Source organism: Equus przewalskii, chromosome 1 (genome assembly GCF_037783145.1).
Source record: "Equus przewalskii isolate Varuska chromosome 1, EquPr2, whole genome shotgun sequence".
Taxonomy (NCBI): domain Eukaryota; kingdom Metazoa; phylum Chordata; class Mammalia; order Perissodactyla; family Equidae; genus Equus; species Equus przewalskii.
In genome coordinates this window covers 93010680-93026522 of record NC_091831.1, presented here as the reverse complement: position 1 = coordinate 93026522, position 15843 = coordinate 93010680, and the positions used below count along the sequence as shown (strand labels likewise).

General features: G+C 45.1%; 1 protein-coding gene across 2 annotated transcripts in view; it reads right to left on the bottom strand.

Annotated features, from left to right (window-relative positions):
• The window catches only part of IQGAP1 (IQ motif containing GTPase activating protein 1), a 93283-nt gene that overhangs the window by 12201 nt on the left and 65239 nt on the right, over window positions 1-15843 (bottom strand). For both annotated transcript variants that reach the window (XM_070570967.1, XM_070570964.1), the window contains 15 exons: window positions 14849-15019; window positions 14075-14158; window positions 13906-13977; window positions 13741-13810; window positions 13171-13379; window positions 12302-12457; window positions 11902-12065; window positions 11213-11437; window positions 7118-7258; window positions 6940-7024; window positions 5604-5836; window positions 4883-5015; window positions 3733-3835; window positions 2854-2989; window positions 2379-2466 (listed from right to left, as the gene is read on the bottom strand). In XM_070570967.1, the coding sequence (XP_070427068.1) occupies window positions 2379-2466; window positions 2854-2989; window positions 3733-3835; window positions 4883-5015; window positions 5604-5836; window positions 6940-7024; window positions 7118-7258; window positions 11213-11437; window positions 11902-12065; window positions 12302-12457; window positions 13171-13379; window positions 13741-13810; window positions 13906-13977; window positions 14075-14158; window positions 14849-15019 (2070 nt within the window). The remainder of the gene's footprint in view (window positions 1-2378; window positions 2467-2853; window positions 2990-3732; window positions 3836-4882; window positions 5016-5603; window positions 5837-6939; window positions 7025-7117; window positions 7259-11212; window positions 11438-11901; window positions 12066-12301; window positions 12458-13170; window positions 13380-13740; window positions 13811-13905; window positions 13978-14074; window positions 14159-14848; window positions 15020-15843) is intronic.

The following is a 15843-nucleotide window of genomic DNA, read 5'->3' as shown; positions in this document are numbered from 1 at the left end:
GAAGTTCCTGGCAAATCCACCACACTCATCTGAAACCTGAATTTATATAGCGTATCCACACCTGAATTTATATAGCTCTCAAACTCCATTCTGGAAACAGAGGGGAACAAACTGACCCCTGACAAGTGACAGAGAAACTGCACGGAGCAGAGGAGATAGATGCATCAATGAGACCACATGGCTTCCTCCTGGACTCAGGGATGGTCAGGAGATTGGGCTCTACTGGCTACAAAATCCCTTTTTTTCCCTACCACATTTGGGACATGGAAGCCGTTGAATTTTATCTGAAACTCAGCTCAACGAATGTTGTAGCGTCACCAGTGCTCAGTAAATCCCTGCTAACTCTTTTCGCTGCTTTGTCCAGGCTGAATCACGCTCAAGCCTTCCGTCTGCTTTCAAACATGCTGCAAACACCAGTATCTTGAAAATAAAAAGACCTTGCCTTGGCCCTGCTATCTTTCCTAGTCAACACGCAACATTCGTCCATTATGTCCCTGCCCAACATATGATTCACACTTGCTATTCCATTCTTCTAGCACCTTCTCCTTTAATTCCTAGCAATCTGGCTTCTGCATCTACTGCTGTCATTACCAATTACCATTCTCCCCAGCCCAAATCTAGTGCCTTTTCTTAGTTGTCGCCTTGCTCATCACCTCTGCATTTTCTCCTTGCCCTAAGCATGCGTTTGGTACCTCCAAGTGACCCATGGTCATTTTGCTATAACTGTTCACTCTCAACGCTTCAAAGATCACCTCTGTGCTGACAGATCCCAAATCTACCGAAGGTTCTGGTACCGTATCTGGAACTGTTTGTGCTGGGATGTTTACGTTTGGAACGGCTTGTGGTTCCTCCCACGCTGGAGCGATTCCCTCTTCCTCTAACGTCAAGACTACTCTGCATCACGTAACGCGAAGAGCAGGGACTCTGGACTCAGGCAGAACTGGATCCAAGTCTGGTTCTGCCGCTACCGGCACGTGATCTTGGGCCAGTTGTTTAACCTCTAAGGGCCTTGGTCTCCTCCTCTGTAAAATCAGGAGGCCAGGACTCCCCGCATAGGGATAGTGCGAGGATTAAATGAAACAACATCGGTGAAAGCACCCAACCAACAGGGGCTTCTCAACAAAGACTGGTTCCTCCTTCCCTCCTTCCATCTTCCTTCTGGGTTAAACAGGCGGCAGTTACTGGCTATGCCTCTCTTCTGCCCCTCACACAAATGTATTCAGTAATCAAACACAGCATCTGAAAGCTGGGAATTCATTTAACACAGTGGTTTTCAAATAGTCCTCAGTGCAGCCTGAAGGGTTTCCCAGAGGGACCACAGGGTCCTAGAGGGCGAGGTTCTGAGACCTCTATTCCTGGTGCCACCAGAGCAGCTCCAATTTTACCTGTTTATTGGGGTCCAAGTAACTGCCGTTTCATGAAAAGGACTCCTCTGCCCGAAATTTGAAAACGAATGACTTGATCTACTTTTCTCATTTTATAAATGCGAAATGGGAGTCTTAAACATGAAGTGACTCAGCCATCCCTTCCCACTGCCATCCACCCCCAACCAACTGGGCCGGGGACCTTATCACACACCTGGATGACTCAACTACCATCTGCTCTGACAGCGCCGCCAACTCATCAGTACTCAGGGCTTCCCAAGGTGACAAAGGCTCTTTACTCCCCTCTCTCTGGTGCCCAATTCCTGTCCAGGTTTTGGGTTCTATACAATTTGTTCTCCTGCTTTATTTCTCTCTGCTCACCTTCACCCTCGTCTTCAGCCTAGAGAAGGAGGTCTGGTCACGACACGCCCGTCCCTCCTCTGTGCCTCTGTTCACGTGGACTGCCCTGCCTGGGCTCTCTCATCTCAGGTGCACGCCAAACCCCATCTGCTCTTTCTAAGGCTCGCTCAGGTCCCACTGCTTCCTGATGCTTCGCTCCTCACTGACCTCTTTCCTGAACTTCCAGCATTTTTATAGCAGACACTACAGTTAATTTTTAATGGTTTTCTAACTGTTTCAGATATATATATCACATTTCCCCAACTGAATCATGAGTTCACTGAATTTAGGAGCCACATCCTGTGCTTTTCTTCTCTCTACCAAGGCACTTAAAAGTCTAACTACGTGGCATTCAATACATCACTGGGCAGACTCACTGATTCTGCCTCAGGTTAAATTAAAACACACATGCCGCAGTGAGTGCCGTGCCCTAGGGACGTCTGCCTCTGGATCTAAGAACCAACAGCTTTCTCAGCAAGTCCCACCCACCACCATCCTCCAGGCCACCCCAGTTACCACCTCTTGTCGTCGGCATCCCACTCAACTCTGGCACGTGCCTATCGCGGGAGCACCTAGGTACCTTGTTACAGTATATGTTAAACCCCTAAATTTTACCTGTTCACTGGTAGCTGGTGTCTCCAGGATTTCAGTCAAGGTCTCTCCGGGCTGGAACCGGATGACATCCACAATTAAACGCTTTGTGCTGAAGGGAGAGGGGGAAAGCATTTAAACATTACCAGCTGTTCTACTTCCTCTCAAATGGACCCTGGAAGCAGCAGTACAAACACCACCTCACAGAGGTCCCTCTGGGCAGCTGCTAACACAAGGTGTTCAAGGCCCCAGGCTCATTTACGCACCATCACAGAGTGGCTTCTAAGGTTAGGATTTCCAGGATGTAAATTTCACTTTGGCATCTTATTAGTAAAGAAGGCAGGATAAGGCCTCTGCCAAGTGCAATGTGTGAGTGACCAGAACTATGACAGGCTTAAAAGGCCAAGACGATCATTTCAGGTATGAATACACTGACCGTTCACAAGGCCGAGGGACCGCTGCTCTACACTCGCTCCACTGTGCGACTTGCAGCACTCACTTCAGCAAGATGGTCCGAGCGTCCATTTCTGCATTCTCATCGCCAGGCACGTCGAACTTGTTGGTCAATGTGAGAGAGACTTCTGTCTTAGCCAGCGCCTCCTTGTTTGGGTCATTTAAATTGCCAGAGCTTTCTCCTGAAGTTTTGGAAGGGTAGAAAGAATCAGAATAAAGAACAGCAATATTGGAGAGGAGATATTAATACGAGTAAAAGGTAACGCAAGTCTAAGAAGATACTTGAAGAAGACAACAGGTACACTGTGGCCAGGACACCTTTTACTGAGAAAAAAAGGAAAATATGTGCCAAATTATAAAGGCAAAGGATCCATAATAAAATCATCTCATAAATGCTTAACAAAATCATTTCAAAACTGTAATGATTCTGTCTCAAAATACTCTGGTCAGGGGCCAGCCCGGTGGCGCAGCCGTTAAGTTCGCACGTTCCGCTTCTCGGCGGCCCGGGGTTTGCCAGTTCAGATCCCGGGTGTGGACGTGGCACCGCTCAGCAAGCCATTCTGTGGCAGGCGTCCCACATATAAAGTAGAGGAAGATGGGCATGGATGTTAGCTCAGGGCCAGTCTTCCTCAGCAAAAAGAGGAGGATTGGCAGATGTTAGCTCAGGGCTGATCTTCCTTAAAAAAAAAATACTCTGTTCATTTCTTTTGCAGGACTTATAATTTCTAATTATATGATTTTGTGCATATATACATTTAAAATGATCTCTTCCACTGGACGTCAGTTCCTTACGGCCGGGGCCACATCTGTTTTCTCCCCAGTGCATATTCAGAGCTTGCACAGTGCAGAAACAGAGGGGGTGACAACTGTCCCCTCCTCTGTCACGCTCCCCCTCGCCTCCTGGGCAGTTACGTCAGAGCTTTACCTATCAGGGACTCGATGGTGGGCACCTCGCCCAGGTCGTCCAGCAGCTCATGGATTGGGTCGTTGTGCTCAGGAGCAATGGCGTCCTGGTGATCTAACAGGAGCTGCATCAGACAGCCAGGGATCAGTTTCCACTTGCACACTCAACCCATTAGCCCTCGTCCCTGCCCACAGTGTCTAACAGCACAAAAGTAGTTAAATAACAAAGCCCCTACGTTCAAAGAACTGATAAGGCAATCCTCAGCAAACTAACCCAAACAAACAATACAATACATAAAGCATCATAGTGGCCTCTGTTGAATGACTTATGTTATGATGTATGGAGAGTAAACACTGGTACTCTCTCACCCTCACAGATATGAGGGATTTAAATGTACCTACATAAGAAAGAACAAAACCCGCAGACCTTAATATCCAAAGTCATCAATGTACCTTACAACCAGTTACAAATAACTCTCATTCATACTTTTACTTAATGTTTTCAGTATATAGTATCTTTTAATTCAGAGAAAAGTGCGCCGGATCAATGTTATCATTATCTTAGGGGCACTCAAGCAAAGCCTTTAAGATGCTCTTATCCCAGGTGATGTCTTCAGAAATGACAACATCTGGAATTTCATTTACATTTTATGTATTTCCTTATTCCCTGTTCTGTATGCTCCTCAAGGGGAAAGGAATGAGTTATAAAAATTTGGAGGGGAAAAAAGAGCAGCCAAGGGACAATCACTCTAAGGTGACAAAGAGGGAAAAGCTGGTATTCTAGATCGTGTTAGGAAAATAACACCGAAGGCCGGCGTAAAAAGAAGGAACAGTAAAAACAGTATTTCCCCAAGGCCCTGTATCAGTGGCCAGAATGGAGAGCGTGGAGCCCCGCCTTGGGATTCTGATGCAGCAGGTCTGTGGCAGAGCTCAGGAACTCCATTTTTAATGAGCCCAGACGATTCTGATGCAGGTGGCCTGGGATCACTTTGAGAAACTCAGCAGATGTCGTTAAGAATAATAAGCAAAGGGAGAGAAACAATGAGGCAGATGTGATGTCAGTAAGATCAGAGGAAGGTGAGCTGTCTACCTTCCAGACACGGGGAGCAGCAGCCAGGGGAGGCAATTAAGGACAGAGCAAGGAAATTAAGCAATTAAAGAAAAATACTTACAGTGTGGGTGTTGATGATCTCACCAATGGAAATGTAGATGACTGGTTTTGTGAGGGTCACCAAGTCAGAGTACTCGTCCACATTAAATTTATCCTGAAGCTCTGGGACATCACAAGCAGTCTGGAAAAACCGTCTGGAAATAAACACAAGAGTCAGACCCCAGCAAGTGACATGTGTGTGAGAAGTTGGCATGAGGACATGCCACAAACCTCTGGAGCAATGAGTTCAAACAGAAGACAGTTAATCCTAGAGAAACTGCTGCATGTTCGCTGTGCCTGACGGCCCTGGGACGCTAGTTCTAACTCTCTCCACCTAGTTTTAGTTCTACCCACAAGAACCACTCAACCATAATTTAAAACAGTTTTCAAACACCTGTGTCGTCAGGAGGACCAACTTTCTCTCTAAGACAATGGCCTGAACTCACAACTGAATGTTTAACTTACAGATATTAAAAGCACCCTCCAGTTCTTCTCTGATTACAGAGAAACATGCGCCTAAATGCAGAACCATTGTTTGTATGTTAAGTACTGTCTATTCCATAAGAATACATTTTAATAGCTCAAGAGTCCGCTTCACCATCTGGAGCTCTGAGCACATCAAACACGCATCCTACAATACGACTGTCCAGGCAGAGCTAGGTGTGGGATTTAATCTTGTCTTTACCCGCAGAGATAGACACACACACACAGAATCTTTCAAGTACTTGTCCCTTCCCCCTTACCTGAATTTCTGGTAGGACTGGGAAAGATACTCATTAATGATGCTTAAGTGAGCATTATCTCCCAGAAACATCTTATTGGAAGCTGCATGCTGGAGCATCTTTGCAATGGAGCCAAGATTTCGGCGTTGGTCTGTGGTAAGCTGGCCTCCTGCCGACAGGTCAATGATGTCAAAGGCATCAGGAGCAACAATGGCGGGGTTCATGTATCGGTAGTAAAGCAAGTTACCAATGATCTGGGAACAGATGGAAAAGAAAGATGGGTGTTAATAATCAGCCCACCAAGTAGGCCACAAATGACTTTGCTAGCAACGAAAACCAGAAAATGCATTCCTGTGAGGAAAAAATGAACGCTACACAAACACACACATGCATGCATGCATGCACGCATGCACACACACTTTCTCTCAAGGCCTGAAACTAAAACGACCAAACATCCCTTGGTTGGATGCAGAAAAATAAGAAAATGAGAACAGAACTGAAAATCACTACACTGAAAGAGCAGATTCAGAAGGTAAAAATGATGGACTTTAAGTCTATTATTGAGCGTTTTAGGGCATCCTTCATTCACATATCGTAGCAGCAAATAAGGTTGCTGTCACCCACATGCACTTTCCGTTTTCAAGTAGATGGGCTTTCATTCTAAGAAGCTAATGAATATGGCTAAAACAATCCTTAAACATGACTAATTAGCACAGTGTAATTGGTCCAACCCCCTTTATCCTCATGCTGCAGACGTCAAAGATGGACAAGTTCATGCCTCTGAAATTAAAGTCACTCAGCACACATCTCTGCCACAGAATTCAAGGATAGTCATAGCATTTCCCCTAGAGTTTCATTCACAAAAAAGTAAAATTAATTCACCTGAACAGAAAGTCTAGAATCGAGGCCTCACTGTAGGAAAGCACAGAACTAGGAGAGAGAAGAAAAAAGCGTTCAGATTAAAAAAAAAAAAAAAGGAAGGAGCATAGCCGAGTAAAAAGGAGTTAGCAGCAGCAGCCTTAGCAGAAACACTTGTGCTTGCTAGAATTCACCTGCCACCAACAGAGGGAGCAATTCTTCAGCAAAAAGACAGGGCTCAAAGACATCATCTCAAGACAGGAAAATCCATCGTCTCTGCTTGTTTGATCTCTGGGTGCCATTCGAACAATACAGGAACTAGGAGAGGTGTCATTTACTATTTAAAAGCACTTTCAAAAGCTCACAATCAATGGCGAGCTACTGCCAGAATCTACCCTTTGGCCCTTATTAAAGGTCTAAGGTCATTAGGGCTAGTTTGACAACTTTTTCCTCAGAGGGCATTGGAAAGGCAAGAACGTGCCAGCTTTCAGATTCTTACCTTCAGCAGCTCATCCTCACCAGCATCGGGGAACTTCTCATGCAATGAATCCTTCAGCACTTTGGCAATGAAGCGCATCCCATAACTGTGGGAGGGACGAAACTTAAGTGAGAAGGGCCCGGGAACAGAAGAGCACTAATGCTGGGCTCTATCTGGGGTCACAGCTGATGGCACTCACGGGATTTTGTCCACAGAGCTGATGATGGCTGCGAGGAACTTGTCTGTCACGGTCCGCATGTTCCTGATGGAGTTGTCTAGCCGTGTCTTGACTTCTTCGTGAGCCAGAGCCTGCTCAGGGGTCACGTCATAGGGTAGTTTGCTGGGAAAGCAAAAATTATCCCCAACTGTGTTAGATCAAGAACAGGAAGAGGCTGAGGCAGGACTGTGTCCCTCACAAAGAGAAAGACCCAGAGAAATTAGGGAACTTGCTCATGCTCACAGAGCTGGTAAACGGAGGGGCCAGAATTGGAACTCAGGTTTTCAACTGTGAATTGGGTGCCTTGAACTACGTGCCAGGCACTATGACAGGCACTTGGGATAAAAGGTATTTGAGACATGATAGCTTCTCGAGTCTCTTACAATCTGGTGGGAGAGAGACACAAACAGGTATTTGTAAATATATTGTCCTGTAAATAAGGAGGTTGACCAGAAGTGCTACAGGGCCATAGAGAAGAGGCCTCTACTCAGACTGGAGCAATCAAGGAAGACTTCCATAAGGAAGGGACATAAACTCAGGAAAAAGAAAGAAGAGGCTTGTAGGAAGATCAAATGCAAAAGGAAGAAGAAGGAGAAATGAGAGTGGAAAAGTAAACAGGGCCAGGTCATGGAGACCCCTGTTAGAATGCTAAGAAGTCTGGACTTTCCTAGAAGCCCGGGAGAGCCATTAAAAAACAAGAGCTCTTGGGCCGGCCCTGTGGCCGAGTGGTTAAGTTCATGTGCTCCGCTGCGGCGGCTCAGGGCTTCACTGGTTCAGATCCTGGGCGTGGACATGGCACCACTCATCAGGCCATGCTGAGGAGGCGTCCCACATGCCACAACTAGAAGGACCCACAACTAAAAATGCACAACTATGTACTGGGGGGCTTTGGGGAGAAAAAGGAAAAATAAAATCTTAAAGAAAAAATTTAAATTAAAATTAAAAAAAAAACAGGAGCTCTGAATTTTGAGGAAGATTGCTCTGGCCCACATGAGGAATGAAGTAAAGATGGACAGAGATGGACAATGACAGACTAAAGAGATAGGAGACTAGTGCCACAGTCTGTTCAAGAAATGATGACGGCATGACAAGGATGCAGCAGTGGGAAGCAAAGAGATAGATCCGAGAGATGTTAAGGAGACACAATCAATGGGACTTGGTGACCCTTTGGTACTGGTGAGAGAAGTTACAGTTATATACAGGAATTGAAGTAAGAGGAGCTGACAAGATCAGTCAAGGAGAGGGCACTAAGTCAGAAGAAACTGGCAAGAGATAGTAGATGTGCCAGAACATAGAGCCTATGTTAACTGGGAAGAAAATAAGGGTAAGAGGGAGGTGCAAGACAAAAATGAAATGAGGGGTCAAGGTTCTGGTGCTTTCAATGAGGCCAAAAAGTAGTAGTGATTCTCTTGGGTTATCTGAGGGGCCCAAACCCAATCACAAGTGCCCTAATGAGAGAGGCAGAGGGAGCTTTGGGACACACAGAAGAGGAGCCAGTGTGACTTTGGAGGCAGAGACTGGAGTGACACGGCCACAAATCAAGGAATCTCAACAGCCAGGGGGAGCACGGCCCTGCCCACACCTTGATTTCAGCCCAATGATATGGATTTTGGATTTCTGGCCTCCAGAACTGGGAGAGAGTAAATTCCTGTTGTTTCAAGCCACCGAGTTTGTGGTCATTTGTCACGGGAGCAACAGGAAACTGATATAAGCAGATAGAGATACAACTCCATTTGTCGTACCGGAATTACAAATATAGTAAGACTGCCAACAAGAATTCAGCAAAAATCAACAAAAGCAGTCTGTGAAAAACTGGCTGCATGAAATTTATAATAAGGAATGTTGTATATTTTATTACTTGTAAGTTATGTGCTATATACATCTTTCATATCAGTAGCATTTATAACTTTATGTGTATGACATTTTTTAAAAAGCAGTAATGAGCAAAGGGAATAAAAGTGCTCAACTCAATGGCTGAGTCAGAGAACAGAATATTATTTCTAAGATTTCAGAGGTGACCATTCCCAGAGGTGACAAGGCCCCAGTTTGTCATGTGTTTGGTGGCTGAAGCTCAAGGATCTGTGATACTTACACGCAGGATGGTTTCACCACACCAGCACACCTCCCAGTTATCAGTATCAAAAAAATGTATTAAAATCAATTCCTACTTTATGAAGAACAAAATAAGATAGTTTGTGATAGACACCCAGTATAAAAAAAGCGTAAAATGTCTACGAAAATTTTGATCTAAAAATGACTGACTCGACAGAGAAAGACAAATACTATCTGATTTCACCCAAGTGGAAGATAAAACACCACCACCACACAAACACGTAGATACAGAGAACAGACTGGTGGTCACCAGAAGGGAAGAGGGGTGGGGAGGGTAAAAGGGGTAAAGAGGGACATTTTTACAGTGACAGGTGGAAAGTAGACTTTTGGTGGTAAACACGATAGAGCCCGTACACAAGTTGAAACATCATGATGTACACCTGAAATTTATATAATGCTGTAAACCAATGTTACCACAATTAAATAAATAAATAAAATAAAAATGACTGACCCATAGACCATCAGAAGAAATATCTTAGCGCCCTTGAGCCAATGTCCACGGGGCTGTCATCCACGCCCCGATTTGCATGCAAAACTTCCTAGTCAAGTACTGCAGCTGACAGACTGCCTTCCTGGATTTGAGCCTCAGGTGTGCAGGTCAATGTAAAAATGGACTTTTCATCACATCCAGCAACGATCTAAGTCCTGGCGACAGACTACTACATTACTGAGAACAAAATCAGGTACCAAATGATTCCCGAGAGGGGATAAGCCCTCTCTAAGAGTCAGCAGACTGCTCTGCGCTCTGTCTGGGTACACCTCTCCCTTTGCCTCGTGTCCAGGTACCCGAAAGCAGAATGACGTAGAGCAGCACAACTCCAAGTGTGGACCAGTGCCAGTCTATGGATCAGCCCAAGATGGGGTAAGGAACTTGAGCCAGAATGTAATCAGCACACTGCTTCCTTCATTGACAAAGTCTTGCTATGAAAAAAACGTCAGCTGAACTAAACAGTGTGCTTGGTGACCCAGGGGATTATCAGTCACTGGTCCACAGACCCCACGTGGAGCAGCAACGGTACAGAGAGCTACTCCTCCTCAGCTCCACGGAACTTCCTGCGTGCCCTGGCCCTGCTCCACAACAGCAATAAAACCCACCAGAGGTTAAGCTGCTCACACCGCCACTCCTCACACAAGCTGGATAAAACCAGAAACATTCCGGCTCTCTGAACTACATTTTCTGAGCATCACCCATATTCTATTGACACACTTTTGCTTCAGATGAGTTAATGGCGGTGGTTAAACTACGGTCCTGGCACAGAAATCTGAACTACGTTAATTCAGTTAGTTCAATTCTCAGTATCCCGGGCAACTCACGGGATTCCAGGGCTCCTCATTCACCCCACACCACCTCCTCCTTCCTTTAACAAAACCCAGCCATCCCTTTCAGGGCTGTGCGAGTCTTCCCCGCCAAGTGCACTCCAGAGATGCCAGTGCCTTCCAGGGCCTGGACTCTCCCACGCCACTTCCCCTCAGAGCGTTCAGACGTGAATACTCTGCGCCGAGCTCTTGGTGACGCTGGCCCCACCTCACCCTTCAGGCCTCGGCCAGGTGAAATTCCGCCTGCTCAGAGAGGCTTTCCCTCACCACTCCATCCAAGCGAGCTCCCTCTTGTATTCTCCAATACAGTTCCCCACAGAAAACTCTCCTCAGGGTAATTTTATTTTTAGGCACCTGTTTGTTGTCTCTCCCACACAATACACTATGAACAGAGGGTACGGAGCAAGTCGATTCCATTCATTATTGTATGTTTCATTCATTACCGTATTATTAAATGTGCATCTAACACAGTGCCTGGCACATAGGAAGTACTCAATAAATATTTGCTAAATAAGTGAATAAATTACCAGGTCAAAAATTTAAAGAAGTGGTTTCTAAGGAAAAACTATTTGAACAATTATTAGTTTATAAACCAAAAGTTAACTGCTTAAAAAAGAGAGAAATAAAAAGGTGTTGTGGTTATCATACCTTGCCTCTCCTGTCTGAGACTCCATCTGATTGACCCAAGACTTGTAAATATCCACAGGGTCAGTCTTGATGTTGAGAGATTTGTCATCCATAATTTCCTTCACGACTGGGGCCAAGATCTGTCTCAGGGCATTCTGGCCCCGGGCACCACGGTTGAAACTTACAACCATCTTAATGACTGTAGGATTTCCTGTCACAATCTCTTGAATCTGATCTACTTTTGACCTATAAAACATCAGATACAAATTCAATTAAACTAATCACAGACTCTATCAACTTAAAGATCCATCTTACTTAAAAACCCCATTTCCTAGAACCATAAATAGTTGGCAGAAAGGGCTATATGCTCTCTTTCTAGAAACATCTCCCAACACTCATCTGCCCACAGGACCTTCCTGCTGTTGCAAACTCGACCATGGGAACACGATCGGGTCCTTTATTAGACAGAAACGTGGAATCTTCACGTTTGGATCAGCTTTGTAAAAACTGTATCTTAATATAGAATGCTCCTAAAATTAATTTAGCAAATCTCTTATCCCATCACCTCCCCAGAAGAAGCAATACTTCATATTAATTAGAAAAGCAGACGCTTCTTCAAATCCTTCAAATTCTGACAGGCCGAAATTTCAATCTGCGAGCATGTCTGATAGGGGAAAGGGGCCCCATGCCCTGCAGAAATCTGTTCCTACTTGATCTCCTCCTGGAGCGCGGTCTTAAAGAGCCGGAGGAGCAGGTACTCCTCACGCTGGTTGGATGCGTAGTTGTAGAGCGTGAAGATTACCGAGTCCATGAACTTGGTGGACTTGTTCTGGGGCATCTGAAAAATCAGCTTCGCCAGGTAGGTGGGGTTGGTCTGAAATAAAACCAAAGGATAAGTAATTTCTAGATAAATATTTGTGCCAGCCTTTATTAAGTTTTTTTTTAATTGAAGGATTAGAATACACACAAGCAATAAAGAAAAATTAGACAGCCCTTTGCTAACCCTTCAGCGGAAATCAGAAATACTTCCATAGAGATCTACGGGTAAGGTTTTCTTGCGGAAAAGTAAATCAGCTAAGGTTTTCAATGCCCCTTCGAGGTGCCACTCACCTGCAACAAATAAAACAAGTGTTGATAAGCTTCCAGTTTCTCTCTCTTCTCCTTGCTCAAAGCCTTCAGACCTCCCTTCTGTTTGTTTAGCATCATCATGTCAGACAACTGCTCCTTATTTTTTTTGGTAAGTTTTTTACTGTGGGAAACCACATCCTGTAAACAAAAACATATACATAATCAAAAAGTTTTCAAACACGAAACTCTGGGCACTGTGGAAAGGTCTTTTGGCACCTAAAACCTGCATGAAGATCCATCGCACCGGAAGGTCCCCATTAAACATTCTAGAATCACCACATTGTCTCCTATTTTCAGAACACAGATCAAATCCATTCCTTACTTCCATCCTCCTATAAAGAACCCGAACCATAAAAATGTCCACTGACTCAGGAAACCAACTTCTAGGAATGTATCTTAAAAACAAAGTCTTAAATACAATAAAAACTACTTGTACATTAAGACATTAACTGCAATGCTATTTCTAATAATAAAAACTTGGAAAACAAACTAAATGGCAAACAGTTGGAAAAAAGAAGTAAATCACAGAATATTTTCTAATGAATTATGCTGCCATTAAAAATAATATTTATGACTACTTATTATAGGAAAGCACCTTATCCTCTATTATTAATTTAAATGTAGGACAGAGAATGATTGCGGAGTGGTAAAATTACGGGATGATTTTTATCTTCTTTTCTCTATTTAAAATTCTGCTAGTAAATTATTTCATTTCTTATATAACTTTTAAAATATTTATGGCATTGATGAGAAAAAAGTCAGCCTCTACCCTCCCTGCAAGTCAGGAAAGGTGAGCTGGGGGTCCCAAGCAGGACAAATGCCCCAAGTCCTATGCTGGCACTGGACCATACCTGCAGTGTAATTTTATTTTTCACCAGCAGTCCAATTTTGATATCCATGAGATTGAGGTCATTCTCCAGCTGTTGATTAGAACGAATAAGCGTGATGACCTCTTCTCGCATCTTCATAAGATCAAGCTCCTCTTGAAAATCCTGGTCACTTTGGTCGAGCAGGTGAACAAATTTTCGGACCACAACCATAGGAGGATCCTCAGCATTAACTGACGGAGGGAAAGTATGTGTCAGACAAAGAGCAGAATTCCCAGAAAAAGTTCTACGTCTCAGGAAATATCAGCGTTGTCTTGAAAAAACAGCTCTATTCACACATAAGACATTTGCTTATTTTTTGAGATGTGCAAAGACAACCACCGAGTGCAACCCTCTTGGTCACGCCATTGCCACGAATGACAGTGGCCAACACAGCAAGCAACAAGACACCTAGCCGCAGGTGAGCAAAGGAGCTTAAGTCACGAGCAGCAGCCCAGCCCCAAGCCTCGCCTTCAGGACAAGAAAAGAGCTCCGTGAAGAACACCCAGAACCCGGTGGCTCTCAGCTCTTCTCTGCGGAGCCACAGTTACTCACTGAGAGTCTTGTAGTCATCACGAGCTTTGTTTGCCCGAATAAAAGCCTGGATTTTGATAATGTCATTTATCTGAGGAATAAAGAAGAAGAAATTTCTTTGTTCATTGGTCCACCAAAAATTAGCAAAACTGACTCTACTGGTCCTGACTAGCCAAGGGTGCTTACGTGGTCTCGGAAATACTGCAGGCGATCTCGATAGCGCTTTCTGGCTTGATGCATCCTCGCCAGGGACTGGATCTGTGGAAAAGGGATCCTGCAAATCAGAAGAGTCCTCCATCCCAACACACGTCACACTCACGCCCCACACGGAGAAACCCTGCTTGCGCCAGCATACCTTGACAACTTCGTCTTTATGGGAACGCAGGTAAGCTAAACGGTCTTGATAAGCCTTCTTCTGCTTGTACCCTCTCCACTGCGACTGAAACCATCAAACGTTACAGTTGACGCATTATTTCCCAAGGATCAGAAGAAGTTAAAAAATCCCACCTCGATACATTATCCAAGTACAATTCAGGATGAAGCTTGAGAAACGACCCTGTCCACCAGTGACAGGGGAATGGGGGCAGGGTGCTCCTCCACTGGGAGAGCACAGCGGCTAACTCTCCTGACGTTAGCACAGCACTTCCTACCATTGAAAGCACACACACGAATTCTCTTATTGGCTCCTTACGACAAATCAGGTGAGGAAGAGAAAGATTAGTGTCCCCATTTACAGATGAGGAAACCAACTTAGGGAGGTTCACCACTATTTCACAGTGGTGGAGCCATAACTCCTAACTCAGAATTCCTTTCCGTGACATTGTGCTACCCTGTCGGTGAAGCAAAACCACAGCTGTTTCCCTCAATGTTCAAATCTGACACAAAGGAACAGTCTTAGAAGACAGTGAAGTGCTTAGGAACTGCCACTGAGCAAGACAACTCACCAGTGAACACCATTAGGCACACTCTGGTGACGAGTTAGTAAAGAGGAAGAGTTTGTCAGAAGAAGGACGAGACTAAGAGGTCAGAAGGCAAAAAACACACACAGACGGTTAATCCCCAGAGCTGACTGTTTATTGGCCCCGTTCTAGAAGCCCACCTGCTGTCTGAATAACGGACTCTGAGATACCTGAATGCAGGTGATGGCAGGGATCTGCTTCTTCAGGAAATTCATCCTGGATCGGAATTCCTGTCGGACTAAGTATCCACGGCAGCAAGCCTGCAGCTTGGTGATCAAGCCTTCGTTGGCCAGCCATAGCTGTTCTCGGTTATACGCAGCAGTCACCCCGGAGATGGAACTCTGGAAAAGCATTTGGTCACATTAGAAGACAGACACTGGTGGGAATCATCCACAGTGCACAAACCAACCCTCCCTGCTTTCTAACTCCGTACACACCAGATCTTTGGCTAAGCAATGGGAATGAAGACCTCAGGTCTATTTTTCAGGGCCAAGTTGTTCTCACATCCAAAAGAAAAGGTCATAAACAAAAACCTGATTTTCTTTTACATCCTATGTTATCTCCTTTACCCATTCACCTACCCAGCACTGACTGTGCCACCAACTGTGCTTGCTGACCTGGAGTCACTGTTGATGAGAAGACAGCACGACACGTGCCAACACAGCGCTGGGTACCAAGCCCCAGAAACCCCTAGAATGCCACAGAGGAGGACAGTGCAGGGGAATGGCCAGATTGCAAATGGTCTGGAAAAACAGCCTAGAGTGTCTGGACTGTTAGTGTAGGCACTGGGAACCAGCAACTTTCAAACGGAGGAATAAAACCAGCAGATTTATTTTAGAAAAGCAGCACTATGAGCAGAATAGCTGACAGATTAGCATGAGTGGGTGAATCAGAATTGAAACAAGCAGGTCAGTGGGAATGCTGTTACTGTAATCCAAGTGGGAGATGACCTGGGCCTGAGGGCGGGCAGCGGTGGTGAGAAGGGTCGGTGAGAACGCCTGGTTACCCACCTAATATCCACGTCCCCCCTTTTCCTTGGTATCAGGGCCTTGATTTTTCTTCTGGGCAACAATGTGTGCAGTTAAAAGACAACATGAGCTAGGGCAAGCTCACACAATGTAAGCAGAAGTCGTCTTGTAAGACCTTTGGGAAGGCTCCAAGAGAG